This window comes from Clupea harengus, chromosome 11, assembly GCF_900700415.2.
Source record: "Clupea harengus chromosome 11, Ch_v2.0.2, whole genome shotgun sequence".
Taxonomy (NCBI): domain Eukaryota; kingdom Metazoa; phylum Chordata; class Actinopteri; order Clupeiformes; family Clupeidae; genus Clupea; species Clupea harengus.
Window position 1 is genome coordinate 23,665,954 of NC_045162.1, and position 17,487 is coordinate 23,683,440.

At 43.5% G+C, this 17,487-nt stretch overlaps 2 protein-coding genes across 14 annotated transcripts in view; both read left to right on the top strand.

Moving 5' to 3' along the window:
* ubr5 (ubiquitin protein ligase E3 component n-recognin 5) overlaps positions 1-3,659 on the top strand; it is a 36,447-nt gene extending 32,788 nt beyond the window's left edge. For all 11 annotated transcript variants that reach the window (XM_031576380.2, XM_031576386.2, XM_031576383.2 and 8 more), the window contains 10 exons: positions 113-257; positions 498-628; positions 801-861; positions 1,004-1,182; positions 1,308-1,392; positions 1,543-1,698; positions 1,804-1,917; positions 2,240-2,384; positions 2,620-2,705; positions 2,940-3,659. In XM_031576380.2, the coding sequence (XP_031432240.1) occupies positions 113-257; positions 498-628; positions 801-861; positions 1,004-1,182; positions 1,308-1,392; positions 1,543-1,698; positions 1,804-1,917; positions 2,240-2,384; positions 2,620-2,705; positions 2,940-3,152 (1,315 nt within the window). In that variant the 3' untranslated portion in view covers positions 3,153-3,659. The remainder of the gene's footprint in view (positions 1-112; positions 258-497; positions 629-800; positions 862-1,003; positions 1,183-1,307; positions 1,393-1,542; positions 1,699-1,803; positions 1,918-2,239; positions 2,385-2,619; positions 2,706-2,939) is intronic.
* Positions 3,660-4,252: 593 nt separating this feature from the next.
* Positions 4,253-17,279, top strand: LOC105894712 (protein LYRIC). Of its 3 annotated transcripts, XM_031576392.1 has the most exons (14): positions 4,253-4,472; positions 4,608-4,984; positions 6,653-6,754; positions 7,422-7,512; positions 8,204-8,371; positions 9,415-9,471; positions 9,694-9,858; positions 10,057-10,119; positions 10,418-10,492; positions 10,683-10,828; positions 11,529-11,639; positions 11,931-12,053; positions 12,681-12,804; positions 15,531-17,279. In XM_031576392.1, exons 2-14 carry the CDS (start codon positions 4,649-4,651, stop codon positions 15,596-15,598), a joined length of 1,629 nt encoding a protein of 542 aa, XP_031432252.1. In that variant the 5' UTR covers positions 4,253-4,472; positions 4,608-4,648; the 3' UTR covers positions 15,599-17,279. The 3 variants fall into 3 exon arrangements, with proteins under 3 accessions (XP_031432252.1, XP_031432251.1, XP_031432253.1); XM_031576391.1 differs by having other exon boundaries at positions 4,253-4,984; XM_031576393.1 differs by having other exon boundaries at positions 4,253-4,984; positions 8,204-8,365.
* Positions 17,280-17,487: the final 208 nt, after the last annotated feature.

Below are 17,487 nucleotides of genomic sequence, written 5' to 3' on the forward strand. Positions count from 1 at the left end.
GCTCTATAATTTCTGTTCCTGTACCGAACGGTTTGGTACACCCCTACTAATGATGATAATTCCACGGCAATCTGATAGACTGACCCTTGTGATCTGTCCTCCTGTTGTTCAGGGACTCCAGAAGGCAGCTGTCCATCGACACACGGCCCTTCAGGCCTGCGTCCGAAGGGAACCCCAGCGACGAGCCGGACCCGCTGCCGGCACACAGACAGGCACTGGGAGAACGGCTGTACCCTCGTGTGCACGCCATGCAACCGGTACGTCTCTCAGTCCTAGAACCAAAGCAAGACACTTAAGATGTTCCTTACAACCCAGTGTTTTAACTATAAATCTGTGTGTGCATTATTGAACACTAACTGCATGTCAGCTTTTGACAGTCCGCATAACTGTGTAATCAAGAATGAGTTAGACTTTTACTACTCTTGGTCTTGTTACGAAAAAAAGAAAAGGAAACGGCTAAAGAGCCTAATTGTAAGTGCTGTGGTCTTGGTTTGCAGGCGTTTGCCAGTAAAATCACAGGGATGCTGCTAGAGCTGTCCCCTGCTCAGCTGCTGCTGCTCCTGGCCAGTGAGGACTCCCTGAGAGCCCGCGTGGAGGAGGCCATGGAGCTCCTCATTGCACATGGAAGGTAAACACCGTCACTGCTAATGGTCTCTGTTCATGCTCACTCTTCATCTGAAATGACTCAGTGGTTTACCTTGTCCTGTTTGGTACATTAGAAGATGAAAATATTTCGGTTTTCTTTGGAAACCTGCGTTTTGTGCAAGCTGTACTGATTTTTGCATCTTTTTGTTCTTCAGGGAAAATGGTGCTGACAGCATATTGGACCTCGGTGTCCTGGATGCCCCTGAGAAAGCACAGGTTCGTTTTTTGTGCACACAGAGCTCACACTAGAACTCTTCTGGTTGCACTGTTTGCCTTGATGTGAAAGGTCCCTTTACCTCTGGCATATTCAGCCATCTTTGCAGCCATGGTAACGTGGAGCTATTTTCCATCCCCACAGCAGGAGAACAGGAAGAGGCATGGCTCCACCCGCAGCGTGGTGGACATGGAGCTGGACGACCCTGATGACGGGGACGACAACGCCCCTCTGTTCTACCAGCCGGGTAAACGGGGCTTCTACTCCCCACGACCAGGCAAGAACACGGAGGCCAGACTCAACTGCTTCCGCAACATCGGCAGGTCAGTACTCCCAGCCCCTCCGGTGCACTCCCGTTTCCTTCTACTTAAAGTAATGAAATAAAGATGGGTACCCAAAAGAATGAATCTGATGGTCTAAGTGATGGTTTTGCTTCTCCTTTTTCCAGAATACTAGGACTTTGTCTGCTGCAGAATGAACTGTGCCCTATTACTTTGAATAGACACGTCATCAAAGTCCTGCTCGGGAGAAAGGTAATTAACAAAAGCGTTTTTTTTTTTAATATATCTCCCCCCCCCCCCCCCCCCCCCCCATGCTTTATTCTTCACATTGCCTTGTGAGACGTTGGTCGCTAGGTTTCATAAGGTGCCATATTTTGAGCTGTCTGTGCCTTTTTTCCACAGGTGAACTGGCATGACTTTGCCTTCTTTGACCCGGTAATGTACGAGAGCTTGCGGCAGCTAATCCTCCACTCCCAGGCTGGGGAGGCAGAGGCGGTGTTCTCAGCCATGGATCTGGCCTTTGCCATCGACCTCTGTAAAGAGGAAGGCGCTGGACAGGTACACTCAAGAGTTCTGCTTGTCTGAATACATTTTTAATCTGTGAAATTAAATTGTCATTCATTTAACCAATGGTCTTAATGATCTGTGTTTCTTTTCCCCCAGGTGGAGCTCTTGACTGGTGGGGTGAACATGCCGGTCACCCCTTTGAATGTTTATGAGTATGTTAGGAAGTATGCAGAACACAGGATGCTGGTGGTTGCGGAGCAGCCTCTGCATGTAAGTATGCTACATTTAAAGTACAACTAGGAAGTTGGAAAGATATGTGTACTTGTTATATGTAATGATATTTAATGTATGATGGTGACCATTTGATCTATGTTGCTCTGGGACAGTAACATCTTGTCCTTGATATTGCTGTCGGTTTCTGGAATAGTTTCAGTCACTGCCATCTCTGCCCAGCCATGTTTCCATTTATGGTGTAACCGTTCAGGCATGGATTCCTGGAAATAATGTGACCTGATATAGTTGGGTCAAGGCATGACTGGTTTTGTAGAGCGCATGAGGTAATTCGAGTGTCTGTGTGTGTGCTCTCTGGCAGGCAATGAGAAAGGGGCTCCTTGACGTGCTTCCCAAGAATGCCCTGGAGGACCTCACGGCAGAAGACTTCCGGCTCCTGGTCAATGGCTGTGGAGAGGTCAATGTGCAGATGCTCATCAGTTTCACCTCATTCAACGATGAATCGGGTAAGAGTTGAGCTGCATACATCAGCACAGACCATTTTGAGACCTTCGAATGACAAGGTTCCGCTCGAAAATGCGGACTTTTAGGTCGTTCCATCCGTCAAAATTGTCGACATCAACAAAACATAGTTGGATATAGCCCTATAATAGCTAGCTTCTTAGTTGTTTCTTGCATGTCAGACTTCAATTATTTGGTATGAATGCTTCAGTGATTCACCGTTTGGATTTGAAATTGCAGGGGAAAATGCGGAGAAACTTTTACAGTTCAAGCGCTGGTTTTGGTCCATTGTTGAGAAGATGAGTATGACAGAAAGGCAGGATCTGGTAAGACATTATTGACTGGAATGTCAATTTATATATACATACATAAAATGATTTATACATACATACATACAGATTATTTTGCATTCACTTTTAAAAATGACGCTATCGGCAACATTTAGTAAAGTAATTACACACTGAATACACAAAAATACTTTATACAAGCAAGAATCAACCATTGATTATGGTCTTGGTTAAATGTATTACTAACTACATGGTTTCCCTGTGCCACTGCAGGTGTACTTCTGGACCTCCAGTCCATCTTTGCCGGCCAGTGAGGAGGGCTTCCAGCCGATGCCCTCCATCACCATCCGGCCTCCAGATGACCAGCACCTGCCCACCGCCAACACCTGCATCTCCCGCCTCTATGTGCCACTCTACTCCTCCAAACAGATTCTCAAACAGAAACTCTTACTAGCCATCAAGACCAAGAACTTCGGTTTTGTGTAGAGGTTGACGGGGAAAAAAAACATGTTTACTGTTGTGTAATATTACTAGTTCCATTTTGTAGATTTATTTTTTGTCTATACAATTTTATGGAATTTAAAGAAATGCTGTCGCATCCCTGGCAGTAATTTTGGTCTGTTGTGAAAGCAGACTGCTTGTTCATATTTTATTTTCTGTTTTTTTTTTTTTCTTCTGAAATAAATATACATTCCTGCATTGGCTTTGTGAAGTTGAGCCCGCAGCTCTCAGTTCCATTGGCTTGAACTGTAATGTCCCAGGAATCATCTGGTCCGACAGGAAACTGTCTGCCGAGCCCCAGCCAAAGATGACAGCAGAAAATATTTAACGAAAAAAAATTTACACTGTGATTATGAATCTTTTTTTTCTTCCCCTTCTGCCCATGACGGAAAACTTACTATCACTGAGAGATCACAGCTGCCTTTGTGGAACGTCATTTTTTTTCTTGTATAGGGGGAGTAGGGAATTTCAGAATAAACTTGGATGCAACTACTGTTTTTTTTCTCTGGTCATTTCCATGTTTGCCTACATTGCTACCTGAACAGTAACACATTTTATATGTAAGGTTGAATGGATTCATTAAAACATGCTTAATTATTTATGAGAAGTGACCTGCATCTCTAGATTGTTTTTTCTACTTCTACTTCAAACATGACTCAGATGTCTCGTAGTCCACTGAAATGAGGCTGTAGTGGGATTTCGGATAACATCTTTTGCAACTGTAGCTACACATTTCCGGATTACAAGAAGTTCAGTTAAGGTCAACACCTCTTTTTGGCACTGAAATCGGTATTGCGCAGTAATGAGTTGTGGCCATGTAACTTGCGCCACTACGTGGCGTTTTGCTGCTAGTTAAAATTTCAAATGACTCCGTGCGAAACTTGGATGAATGGATTTTTGATAGTGTGTGTATTTATCGATGCATAAAATTGGTATATACAGTTTCAGATTAACATGAACAGAAGAGAAAAGGGCCCCTAGAGCTGCGCCCTTTCAGAACGTGTCCCCCTAAGAAGGTGACGACAAATATCCCACCCCCCATCCGGGGACGCCAGCCAATCAATAAGCAGTATTCTGAAGTTTCAATCCATTGGCTAGTCTCGAGAATTAGCTAGCTAGCCTCGCCAGGCAGGCAGAATCTGCAGATTTCGCTCTGATGCTTGATTTTAGCAACTAAATCTGTGGTCGTAGATTCCTCTTATGTTACTAGATCATCTAATTATTGCCAGACAGCGTCTACAGAAACGGTGAGCGAAAATCTACCAACCAACCCAACCAGGGGAATACCAACTCGCAGCCACCAAGGTGATTGCCAAGAATCTATTTGCTAGCTAGCTATCCTTTGAACATTCGCAATTTAGCTTGCTAACGTCAGTCTAGTGGTTGAAATTCGGTGAAAGATTAGTACGTTTCGAGTTTGTTAAAACTATGATCTTTTAGTTTATCACACAGCACACATTACCGTCCGGACCTAGTGTAAGATGGCAGTGAGCTGGCAGGACGTTGCTACTCAGCAGGCTGAGCAGTTGGCGGCCCGTTTGAAGGAGCTCTTGTCGTCTGGCCTAGGCTATCTGAACTCAGAACTCGGTGTGGATTTGGGTCTGAAGCCCGATCTGATTCCGCCATGGGTTATCCTCTCAACGGCATGTTTGGGATTATTGGTGATTTTGGTAGTTTGGGGCTTTGCTTGTCGTGGTCTGTTGAGGGGTAGGTCGAAAAGAACGATTGAGACCATAGAAGAGACTGTGAAACCAGCTGTCAAGAGTTCCAAACCCGAAGATCAGAAGAAGAAAAGCAAGAAGAAACCATCTGAAAAGGTACCGTCTCTTTGCCAAAAAACACCCACATGACCTGGTGGCATTAGCCACATCATCCAGGAACTTATTGAAAGCAGCGTAGTTAGCTTGTAGGTTGGCTGAGCTCAGTCAACGTCAAAGTAACATTATAGCTAGCTCTTCCAGCTAGCGGTCTAGCCTTTAATTTCACCGGTGTTTCATTTGCTTTTACTTTTTAGTGATACATGACAAAAGTGTGTCATATATTTGAACCGTTGGTGAAGTAGAAGAAGTTCAATTTGAAGTAGTATCATTATATAGTAACCGCATATACTTAACATTAGTAGCTATCATATCATATAGGATCAAATAGCTAGTAACGTTAACAAATATCTGTCTAGCTTATTAACCTAGTTCATTTGTGTGAGGAATACTTTATAAATACAATCATACTTATCATTGTTATTTTTAGTAGCAGTAGTAGTAATTCATTGTTTTTACTTTCGATTTATACTCTATATTGATTCTTGTATTAGTTTCATTATGCTTGTTACTTGTTGTTTTCGCATTGTTGACTTTTAACTGTTTTTTTTATCTAATGATTTTCAAGTGTTTCGTAAATTGCTTTGAACAAAAGCGTCTGCTCAATATCATAACTATAACTATAAAAAGCTAACTATAAAATGCTAGCTAACTTGGCTACCTAACATAAGATAGCCAGAAGTGTCTTGTTAGCTAGCTAATAGTATGCATGCAATAACAGATTAGTTAACGTTATCTGTGCCGTGGTGCTTGCCAGTTCAACGACCTATCTAGGCAGCTAATTTGGGAATTTGTGTTGTAATGTTCTGGAAATAAAACAAGGCCCTGATATAGTAAGTAAACTAGTTTAGCTAACGTTAGCTGGCTAACAAGGTAAAGCATGCCCGTTGGCTGACATTTTATCTAGATTGAAATCTCTGCCCGTGGGTGATATTACCAAATTACTTTTCTGACCTGAACCATGAAGACGCCAGGTTTTCTGTCAATTGCCAGGTTAGCTTAACCCTCCTATTATCTATGGGGTCAATTTGACCCCATTCAATGTTTAACATCTCTAAATAAATGATTTACATAAATGTTTTTGTTTCATATTTAATTACTTTTCCTAACTTAATGGGGACAGGAAATATCTACATTTTACACACATTGTTACTAATCTTGATGACAGAAATAGTTTTTCATTCCAAATGTTATAAATAACAACAATATGTACTTAGAAATAATATGAAGCCATGAAAACACCAAAAGGATATCTCTTTCCAATTTTAGGTCAATCAGTGAGATTTTATGGTGATCTGCATATTTCTCCATAGTCTCGTAACAGGTATTCTGGATCTATAAGGGGGTGCGTTGTTTTATGTAATGTGCTATGTAGGTAGACAACAAACAAACAAACATAAAGTACCTGGCACATAAACTTGGGTAAAATATTGAATTATAATAATTTTCTGGAGATTTAAATTGCTGGGGTCAAATTGACCCCAAGGATAAAATATGTTAGTAAATTTGAAGGTAATGGGAGCGTTCAGTCAGTTTGCTAGTATTTTTAATTGTCTACTCTTTGGTAACGTGTTTGATTATGCAGGATATATTTTCTCCCAAGTTATCTGGAGGTGCAACATCTACATGTTTCTAATCATACTTTCATACTTTCCCAATCCTTCACAGAAACCACAAGCAAACGGTCGTCCTGTGGCTGAACAGGAAGTCAAAGTGACTGAAGAAATTCCTGCTGTCCAGCAACCCACACCAGATAACAAGTCTGACAAGGTGAGGATAGCATAAGAAACATATTTTGGAAACATTTGGTCCATGTGTTCCATTTTGTTCCATCTATTGTGCTGTATCCATTGAAAAAACAGCTTGCCACAATAAGTGCATTAAGTAGTTTTATTGTTGTCAAAAAAGTCAAAATGCTTCTTGACTAATAGTGATGACTTTGAGGGCATATTGTTTTCCAATATTACTGTGCACTTCACACACTTTATTTGGCTGCTGTAGCAGCCTTTTTATGTATTAGTTTATATGTTCAGTCGCTTTGAATTGTCAACAAATGCACTCAAAACCTTAAACCAAGTATGAACATGCACATACGACACCAGAACAATTGTCAACTGTTACCCTTTATATACACATCAGTGGTCTAAAAGCATTTAATTTTTTTCTCAACAAAAAGCACTAAGAGCACCATTAATCACACTGCATTTTCCCAACGCCCAGGATGAATCATCTGCTGTGCTAGTTCTTGCTAGCTTGTAGTGATTGACACAGTGATTGGAGTGTCTTAACTTGCAAATTCAGCTATTCCTTCTTCAGAATGTCAGTGCTTAATAATTTAGTGTGTCCAGTTTTGTCCGTTATCAAATTTGTCATTGCATCAACTGTGATTCATAATCTGCTGGTGATTTAATTTCATGCAATTTGTGTTTATCTCTAGGCAAAGAACAAGAAGAAGAAACCGAAACCTGCCAGTGCCCCAGAGACCCAGTCAGCCCCGCCTCCTCGTGTCAAAGAGCCTGAACCAGAAGGTAAGCTGCCTACTTGGCAAACCTCAAGTTTGGCTCACTGATTCTTCTGTGTTTTGCATTGTGCTCTTGTAAAGGAAGTGAGAAAAAATAGAACAGGGTGTCAGGATGCCTCAGCAGATGTTGCAATGCTTGGCAGGCTAACCAGGTCTAATCAGAACAGTTAGTGGCCCTTTAACAATGCATTGCTAGTGCATTAGAGGATGTTTCATCAAGTTATGCATGACACAAAACATGTTCTAACATTCCCTGTATTTTAGCTTGGACATTTAAGTTCAATGTTAACTGAATAGGGCCCTTGGCTGAATGGGTTAGTCTGCACTAGTGGTCTGTGTGGGATGAAGTTTTCAGTCCCACTCCCGCTAAACTATGTAATATTTTGTCCCGCTCCTGCCTGCAATATTTCCCAGGTCGATGTTTACATGAGATGAATTTTTCATCCCACTTGTGTCCGTTCCTATTCACTGTGTTCAACTGGATTGTCTCTTTCTAGTTAATTGAAATGATTTTGAATATTGCGTAGCCTTTCTGAGAGCTCTGACTCATTTCACATTATGTGCTCTCATTCATGAATCCCCTGTGAGCTGCTACATGTCATCTGTGCTGCTGTAGGCAACCTTTTCATGAAATTGAGGTGCAGCGTACTGCATGTGTGCATGAGAACTAGTGTTTGATATTCTGCTGTGACCTTCAGGGAGCTGGGAAACCAAAGTCAGCAACCGGGAGAAGCGTCAGCAGAAACGGAAGGAGAAGGGCGCCGGCGACAGCTCACCAAGCCCAGGAGGAGATGATTCCCCCGCCAACCCTTCCCCAGCTCCTGAGGCGGCTAAGCCCACCAACCAGAAGAAGAGCAAAGGTACAGGTGTGCCCCAGCCCACAGATCTGCTGCTGCATGTACTAGCCATAGCATCTAGCCTTAGGCCACTGACGACAGGAAGTTGTCATCAGAATGACACAGCAGTTGTGTCCTTCTGCTCTACTAATTGTGGAGTGATATGAGCATGCATGTGTGCGTGTGTGTTGTGTCTGACGAGCGTGTGTGTGTACCGTGTGGGATTCACTGAAACCCCTTTTTTTATTTTTTTGGTCTCGTCACACTGATTCAGTGGCTTGCTGCAGGCAAACAGATTGCTAATTTGTAGTTCATGTGGTAAGTGCCGTCTGGCCCTTAGGGGGTTGTGCAAGTGACTCTTTTTATAACTCCAGGAACTGAAACAGACACCTGGGAGACCCCTCTCCCATTCTCCTTAGGAGAGATTCAAACTGTCTGAACATGGGGGACATAGAAGAGAATGAGTTAGATATTTTGTATGCTTTAATTTATATTTAATTAATGTCTGACATGTTTGTCTGACAACATAGTATGACGTTAGAAAAATGGCGTTCAGAGTTGGTAAGGCATCATGAAAGCAAATATCCTATTGGGGAAGGCTGTAGGGCATCAGCTTTATACTACACAGCTTAGCTTGATTAGCTTTAATTAGCTATCAATCCAATTCTGTTCACAACCCATGCCTGCATGATTGTGTCCTCTCCCAATGCTTTCTTGGTAAAAGGCAGGCTTGTTTTACTAAAGGTAATTTGAAACCTTTGCTGAAGAGAACCTAGAATAGTGTAAGTCGGCTGGAAGCTTGTAGCTATTAGTGTTAGCATTTTCGCACTTCCTGGTCCCATAGAAAAAAAATCCTATGGAAAAATGAATGGGTTTGAGGCACTGTGCTCTACCAAGGCCTTTTTTCTGTTCGACTGGTTGGTTGAGTGTAGCATTTTGGTTTCCTGCTTACCAAAAAGGTCATTTTTTTGGTTTGGGATCATGGGCAGGCCAATACTATGGCGTCTAACCAAACCTGAAACACAAGAATATTCATTTATCATACTGTATTTATGTATTTGGTTCTATTGCAGGCGACACTCCCCGAGCTAAACCTGCCAAAGCGGAGCCGGTGGCACCTCAAGCTAAAGGTGAGCAGACTGAACCCAACACCAGTCTCTCCAGGAGATGTCATGTTATCCTGGCTTATTAGGACCTTGACCTATTGGGACCTTTTTGATTACGTTCTTAATTGCTTTAAGCAGCGCCTAAATGCCATATGTCCAAATGAATGAAAAGGACAGTTCAGATTAGCTTAGGAGTTATGTACTTGGAGGTCTGCTGATTTGTCATTAGATGTGTCTGTCTTCCAGTGACTGCCCAAGTGGAGGAGACACCAGCGATGAATGGAGGGGAATGGAACAATGTCGGCCTGAAGCCTCAGAAGCAGGCTCCAAAGGCAGAGAACTGGACCGCCCTGCCCAAGAAACCTGTGCAGCCCAACCCTGAGGTGTCCGTCTGGGGGCAGGAGATTGAAGGTATGGATGGAAGTGTGTCCTGCTACCTCGCCAAGTATGAAATGTCTTCCACAGGTCATCCACAGCACGATCGCAAGCCATGTTGGAATTCTACTGAAAATATATTGTTGTGTAGGAGGGGAAGGCTGTGTTATGTCAATATTGAATGAAGTGAAGGTGCCAGGAATACTGATGTTGTTTACTCTGTGGTCCTTTTAGGATGGACTGTCGTCGACCGGGGAATCCCATCGGCATTCCCTGGACTGGGCCTCGCACCATCTGGTAATTTGCCCTCTCACTTTTTCACCATTTAATGATTTTCTATATTTAGTAATAAAGTAGTTAGTGTTTGTATTCCTTCAGCTCTCTCATGCATGCTTCCACCTGTAGATGGTGCAGTTTAACTTCTGTATAAAATTGGAACTGCTGAAAACGTTTGATTTGTTAGGTATTTTACCATGCCGATATTAGTTATTTGTGTAGAGGCTTTTTGAAGTGAAGTTGAATGGTATTGCGGTGGGATTTGGACAGCTGATCAGAGAATGGAGTTTTGAAGGTTTATTTCTCTCTGCTCTTCCAGCCGTGGAGCCCCAGCCTGTGGCAGAGCTGCAGTGGGCCACCGAGCCTCCCGTGGACGACGAGTGGTCAGGACTGAGTAAGACGTCCCTATGATCTTTCCCTCAAACCAACATGGAATAAGGCAGACCAAGCCTAAAACTATATGTGCCAATCTCCTCCCCATTGGTGTCTACTGTTTGAAAATGAGTCTGGGGAAACCCTGTTTGTGTGCATGTACTTCCATGAAGGTCTGTTAACTGTAGTGTTCTTGTCTGTGTCTGTGATAGACGGCTCGTCCGCTGACCCGGCGTCAGACTGGAGCGCTCCCGCTGAGGTGTGGGGGAACTACGAGGAGCCTGAGCCAGAGACCCCCGCCCCTCCACCAGAGCAGCCTGCCAGCACCCCTCTGACCAACACCACTGAGGATGCACAGGTGGGTCGTCTGGGTCCGCAGAGACATGACACTAGCGGACCAGTACCCAAACCGCAGTAGCCAATTTCCACCAATGTGGCTGGTTTTGTAGTAGAACTCTACTCTACCCCCCCACCCACCCCTTATCCAGTTTATTGACTGTTGAATAAAATGCCAGTCTTCATAACATCTGTATTAGTGTGCATAGCTGCACAGCTGGACTCCCCTTGCAGTAAGTTAAAGCACTCAGAGAGAAATGCCTTCCACTCCTCCTTTCACCCCTGGCCACAGAGCAGAGCAGAGCAGGGCAGCTGTGATTACAGCGCAGGAGTGGCCTGTAAAAACACCGCAGCCATATCCTGTTTGAGCCGTGGCCCAGGGCTGGATAGGTGGGTAGGGATTTGAGCTGACTTGGAACCAGCCCCTGCTGCTTGCAGTAACAGCTCAATCGCAGGTGATGAGAGGCTGGTTATAACCTACACGCTCTGCAGGGAAATAACCGGCACCTCATTTGTAACTCTGCCACATCTTCAGAGACATTGTGTTTTTGGTGTTACCTCGTAAATCTACAGAAAAGCAGTATGAAAGTTGTCTGCATGCCATTAGTTACCCTGGCGTCTGTGTCTTTATTTAGCGCTTGGGCGCCGTTCAGAACAGCACAACCAGTACCTGTGTAGACTGTATAGAAATACTCAGACTCTGCACTCTGCTTGAATCGCAGGGATCCGATGATGAGAAGGACAAAGCTGACTCCGCTGCAGCCGAGAGCGGCAAGGGCAAGAAGAAGAAAAAGAAGAAGAAGAAGGCGGAGGAGGAGACTGGAACAGCTCAGGTAGGGATCTAGAGCAGCCCCCCCCCCCCGTGCAGTAATTATGAAGACTTCAGCCTCCTGCTGCCACTTTCATAGAGCAAGCTTGGGTCACAAGCAGCAGATTGCATGCAGTAATCTCCTTAAGCACCCTCTAGATGGCACAGTAACCTATTGTGTTTCACTAGTCTGAACCATGCTGGGTTCACTGTGCTGTACCAAACCATTTTTTCCCTATCATTTGAAATATGCACTTGTTTTATTTCCATATTTAATATGTTCACACATGTACACTTTGTCCCGTGTGGTCCTTAGGAAGAGGTGAAGGAGTCTCCAGTGGAGGTAGCACCGCCTCCACAGCCAGCCCAGGCAACCGCTAAAGCTGCTAAGGCCGCTAAGACCGCCAAGCCTGCCAAGCCGTCCCCTGCTCCTGTTGAGGTCTGTGCAGCACCCACTTAGTATCTGTTCCATTGAATGTGTTATAGGTACTCTGTTAAAGGCACACCAGCTCCATAGGTAGTGTATCAGGACAGGTACTCTGTTACACTACATATGGAGCTGGTGTGGCTGTACCAGAGTACCTGTCCCGATACAGCCACACCAGCTCCATATGTAGTGTATCAGGACAGGTACTCTGTTACAGACACACCAGCTCCATATGTAGTGTATCAGGACAAAGCCAATGCAAACCCAGGGAGTAGTTGAAGTTGCCTGGCCTGGTGATGTCTCAAACATCACAGATGTGTCAGTGACACAAGTATATACACACAAGTAAATATATATATATAGCTTAGCTGCCATAGACATACCAGCTATGAAGCTTGGTCTAGCAATGTTATTATATGTTTATTCGATCATACATGTCTACATACCAGGTTGTAATATATTGTCCATATTTGCATACATTAACTAGGAGTTTTGACAATTGTGATATTCCTGCCGACCAGTGAGCGTAGGGCATCTTGTGCACTAGAAACCAGATGTCCCACTCCTTGGGTGTTTCACTATCTACTGACCTAGATTGGTTTGAGGCAAAGCCACTGATACAGCACAACCTTGTCACAGGCTGAACCACCCCGAGCCGCTGTGCAGGAGAAAGCCGTCCCGAAGATCCCCTCCCAAGTGCCACAGGGGCCCGCCGACGCTAAAGCCCCTGCCAAGCAGCCCAGCGGCCCAGCTCCTGGCCAGGGTGAGTACCCGCACACACCTCACACACCATCACGTCTCCCTCACTGCTGGGAACGCACACAGGGCGCTGAGGATGGTAAGATGATCAGCCACAGTTGGTCGATGCGTCAATGAACTTGAGGACACTTAATAGCTCCGATTACATCCATGTCGGTTACTTGCACTTGAACAGGCAAGGTAGTTTATTTTACTGTGAAGTAGAGCTGGGTGATGTATTGAATTCATTCGATTTATTCAAGTTTTTGTTTTTAAGCGATGTGAAAAATGCTTTGATCTTAAAATCAAGACTAATGCTTCTTCTGCTGTCACTCAAAAGCGCCAGCAGTTCTCTGTAGGTACGACAGTAATGTAGGCTGTCGCCATTTCTGAGTTTTTACGGTCAACAACAAGCTTAAGTATTGGCATCCGCAGTCCCTGAAGATAAATTAATACCAAAGAAAGGCAGTCATATTACCTCAGTGGTTTGGTTTTGCAAGGCCCGACGGGGAACAGACCACCTTGCTGTGTAATATTTGTGAAAACTCATTTGTAACTTAAGTAGCAGCATGACAAACCTGTTCCCGACCCTTAAACAAAAGCATGCAGTGGAATGGGAACAAGTGTGTGTCTTTGAGATTCTGATGCTAGCTCCGGTCCCAATCCCAACACCACAGCTAAAAAGCCGCCATCTTCAGCTGCCTCTTTTTCCAGTGTTACCCCTGTATGACAAAAGGCCACCGGTGGAAGGAAATTAAGGAAGCGTTGGCATGTATTGAGAAAGACATGGTACCCATTTACACAGTGGAAAAGCCCGGGTTTGTTAGTATGTTGAAAACACTCGATCCCAAGTATGAACCACCGTGCCACAATTATTTTGGAGCTAGCCTTGCCCCATCTGTACAGCTAAAACACGAGAGAAGATTACAGTGCAGCTGGAAAACAACAGATCAGCAGAACCATGCAGCCTGACAGTTCAGTTCATTTTGATGGGGACTGGTGCGCTGAACAGCATCTGACTTCTCATATATATATTACATGATCTCCAGGCAAGAAATGTATTAAACCAGACAAAAAACAACAGATTGTTGTATGGCTGTTCCACACAAGGTTTCTCATTTGGCCTCTTGTTTGAATCAGACGCAGCCTCAGATGTTTAAAAATGCACAAAGTCAGTCCTGTAAGCGGTGCTGTTCTTCACTTCTGCACAACGGAAGAAGATTGTTCACTTAAAATGGGTTTCTTGCTGCACAACTATACATTGTTATGAGAGAGAGCTGATAGGTGGAAATTCACCCTAGTTACCTCAGGACTCCGGAGCTGCATATAAGTATATTTATTAGACAAACAACAACAATTGCAATTGGGCTCACTCCCAGCACAAGGCTGAAAGTGAAGCAATGGTAAACACATCGCACACATCGCACCTAATATTCTAAGTTACACACACGCAGAAACACAGAAAAGCCATGTTCCTGCTTACATAAGTACATGATTCATATAAGGTAATTAATAATACAAGGCACTTGATTATTATATTCTTAAGTAATTAACAGTGTTTGGAAATTATCTCCATCAAGATCACTGGAGACCTTTCTGGCTCAACAAAAATAAAAAAATGCAGCCTGTATGGAACATTTGCAATTAATATATTACAACAGTCATTGCCAACCAGTGGTGCCTAATTTTATTTAAAATTATTTGTATATATTTTATTTATATTCTTATTTTTAACAAATAATGCACATTGACTGCAAGTGCGGTTTCTTCGTTATTGTGGTGGCATATCGTTTTAATGAAGTAAACTTTATTTTAATCATGTTTTCTCTTGAGGTCACGTAGACAGAAAAATTTGATTTAAAAACATCTTCTATAAGACAAAACAAAAAAAATCAAGTTTCCATCCAACACTATTGTAAAGTTTTATAGAGTATTATATTTTTGACCCAAAAACCTTTTTCTTTTTTCATTTAGGGAGAGAGAGAAGTACATTTCTTTCTACACCTGCATAAATCCATTATATTGCTTGTGCTTATAATAGAGCTCATAGTTTCTGCTCGGAGTTGAGTCTATTGTTGCTGAGTTCTTACTTTTAACCAGAGCTCTCATCGCTCTCCGTCGGCAATCTCCCATTCTGCCATCATTCTGGGCAGACTCAGTTGGACTGTGTCTATCCTGGTGGCAATATGAAGTGCTTCCTTCCCCAAAAGAAGCCTACCTTACCCTCAGAGCTGTGGAGGAACACATGTGCACCTTGGTCCTGCTCCTCTCCCCACCAGATGGCTCCTTCTGTGCCCTTTTAACACTCCCATCTCTTCTGATTGGTGCTGGGTGAGCAGCTTCTCCCTGTTGTGATTTATGGGGCTGTAAGGAAGTGCTTGGGCCAGATGGTCTTTGCTGGATGCTGAAGGAGAGTCAGTCATGTGTGTGTGTGTGTGTGTCTCTGCCTTCTTCACTAATGCACCTAGCACACACACCCTCTGGCCCCATCTCCCACACTGATCTGATCACACACCGGAGTGTTGCTGTCACACAGCGACCTGTGAATGCGGCAGCTGGTCTCGCCATACTTGGTTGACTGGCTGTGTAAGTGGTGAGGCGGGTGCCCTAAAAGTTTTGTTTACGGTGGTCGCTGCCGGTGCCAAACGACCATTCTCAGTGTTTTTTGCTCAGTGCTGAATGGAGTCATCTTCAAGGCTCAAGTGTGGTCATTTACACTTCTCTCTCCCCTTCCTGTGCTTCCTCCTCCAGACAAGCCCGAGGCCAAGCAGGAGTCTCCTGTGCAGGCGAAGAAGAAGAGAGCCAGAAGAGAGACATGAGCTGCAGGCTGACTGACACCAAGAGAGTTTATATGCAAAAAAAAAAGAGGGGGGGGGGGGAGAAGAAGATTTTTAAGACCTGAAAGATCATGCATATGCAATACTGAAGAGTGTACAGACTTTTCTATGAAATGACTACTTTTTTTTTTAAGAAAAGACGTCAATTGCTAGTTTCACCTTCTTTGACCTTTTGTGTGAATGAATTAGATGATGCACTATGCGAGATCCTCTAGTGGATGTTCCATGAGATGAAAATTTTGTATTTTGTCATTATGATCATTGTTTTTTTTTTTTCTTTGATTTGTGTTGTTTATGAGTATATTGAAAAGATCTGACGTTCTGGCTCTAGCTGTATTTGTAGTGTGATGCGAGGCGAAGGCCTGGTCCTGACGTCGGCATGTACGGTGGCTTGCTAACCGATAGCCTGTAGCACTGTGCTTCTGATGCAGCTTCCCTCGCCTTGTGCTGAGACCCTTACCGTTATCACAAGTGTGATGCCTGAACAGGGGTGTAAGGTTTGGCTTCTGGTCGGAAATAGTTTTGGATGGAGTCTGTTTCAAATTCAAAGACTCCTTTCAGCTCCTGGGTTCTGCCGTGAGGTTCCAAAGCGAGGATTTCTCAGCTAGCTGATTTATTACAGCATCTTACAACACTAAAGTGTTTTCTGCTTTTGTTGAGATTATGGTCATCTCTTGCTTTAATGAATTGCATCTAGGTATCTCTGGCAATTCTAAAATGTTGATTGGTACAGCCATTACACATTGACATATTTCTAACCTCTTCAGATCAGAATGCCAAGCCATATGTACGAAATATAGTAATAAGAATTAATTTAAATGGGCGGTTTTCTACTGTTCAAGATTGAGCTTTGAAATGTGCTGTGTATTGCATTTCCAACATATCTCTGTGTGTGAGTGTATTCTGCTGTCTATCAGTGTGAGATGGCTGATCTTTTTCGGGAGGAGTAATCATGCGCGTGAGGGAGAGGAATCTCGACCGCTTCAAACTGTTTTGACCAGTACAGCATCAGGAACAAATTATAATGCCTTATTAACTCATAGTTTGTAGTCTGGAGAGAAAACACATACCTAATGTCAGCTGTTTCATGTGCTGTATGTGATGAACGCAGGGCAGAAAAAGAAGATTGGGGGGGTGGGTGGGGGTAGTAGAGGCATGATGAGCAGATGTTTTTGCGCTGTTGTGAGGTCATTTTTGTCTTCATATGGCTACAACCTTGGAGGCTGTGATGCTGGTTAATTTTCTTCCACTGTCTCCCTGTGTATTTCAGGCTGTCCAACTAATGTTGACGTGGCAGCATCCTGCACAGCCCAGATACTGCACCTGTGTCTTCTCCCTTCTAGTGTGTGTGCACTAGTATGTTGACACAGTGACCTGTGTCTTCTTCCTGCTAGTGTGTGTGTGCACTAGTATGTTGACACAGTGACCTGTGTCTTCTTCCTGCTAGTGTGTGTGCACTAGTATGTTGACACGGTGATGGGGGAACATTAGGTTCTTTGATGACCTGCCTTATCTGACCCTACCCCCCTCATTATTAAGGATGTTAGTGTTATTATTTATTTCTACCAAATCACTAAATACTTTATGATCTTCTAAAATGCAAGAAAATTGATAAAATTCTTAGTTAATTTGTCCAAATAAACTGTAATTTGTATCTGCTTTGCATGCGAGTTATTCGTGTCATTATTTGTGTCGGATGTGTGTGCTCCATCATGCCAGATGACGCCTATGGAGGAGTGAAATGGTCTTATGGGCAGATGTGTGTTTGTACTTGCTGCGTCTCAAATAACAAGAGCATCTCTGTCAAACATACCAAAGTAAAAAACCTTGTCCTTCCTTTGTTGGTAAGTTGGTTTGTGGAAATGAGCCAA

What these genes read in the sequence shown, in the direction of transcription:
- LOC105894712 (XM_031576391.1), top strand. Translation starts at nt 4,649, where the DNA reads ATGGCAGTGAGCTGGCAGGACGTTGCTACTCAGCAGGCTGAGCAGTTG. An exon ending in CGACGAGTGGTCAGGACTGA is followed by an intron (nt 10,493 to 10,682) that starts GTAAGACGTCCC and finishes TGTCTGTGATAG; the next exon opens with ACGGCTCGTCCGCTGACCCG. An exon ending in CGGCCCAGCTCCTGGCCAGG is followed by an intron (nt 12,805 to 15,530) that starts GTGAGTACCCGC and finishes TTCCTCCTCCAG; the next exon opens with ACAAGCCCGAGGCCAAGCAG.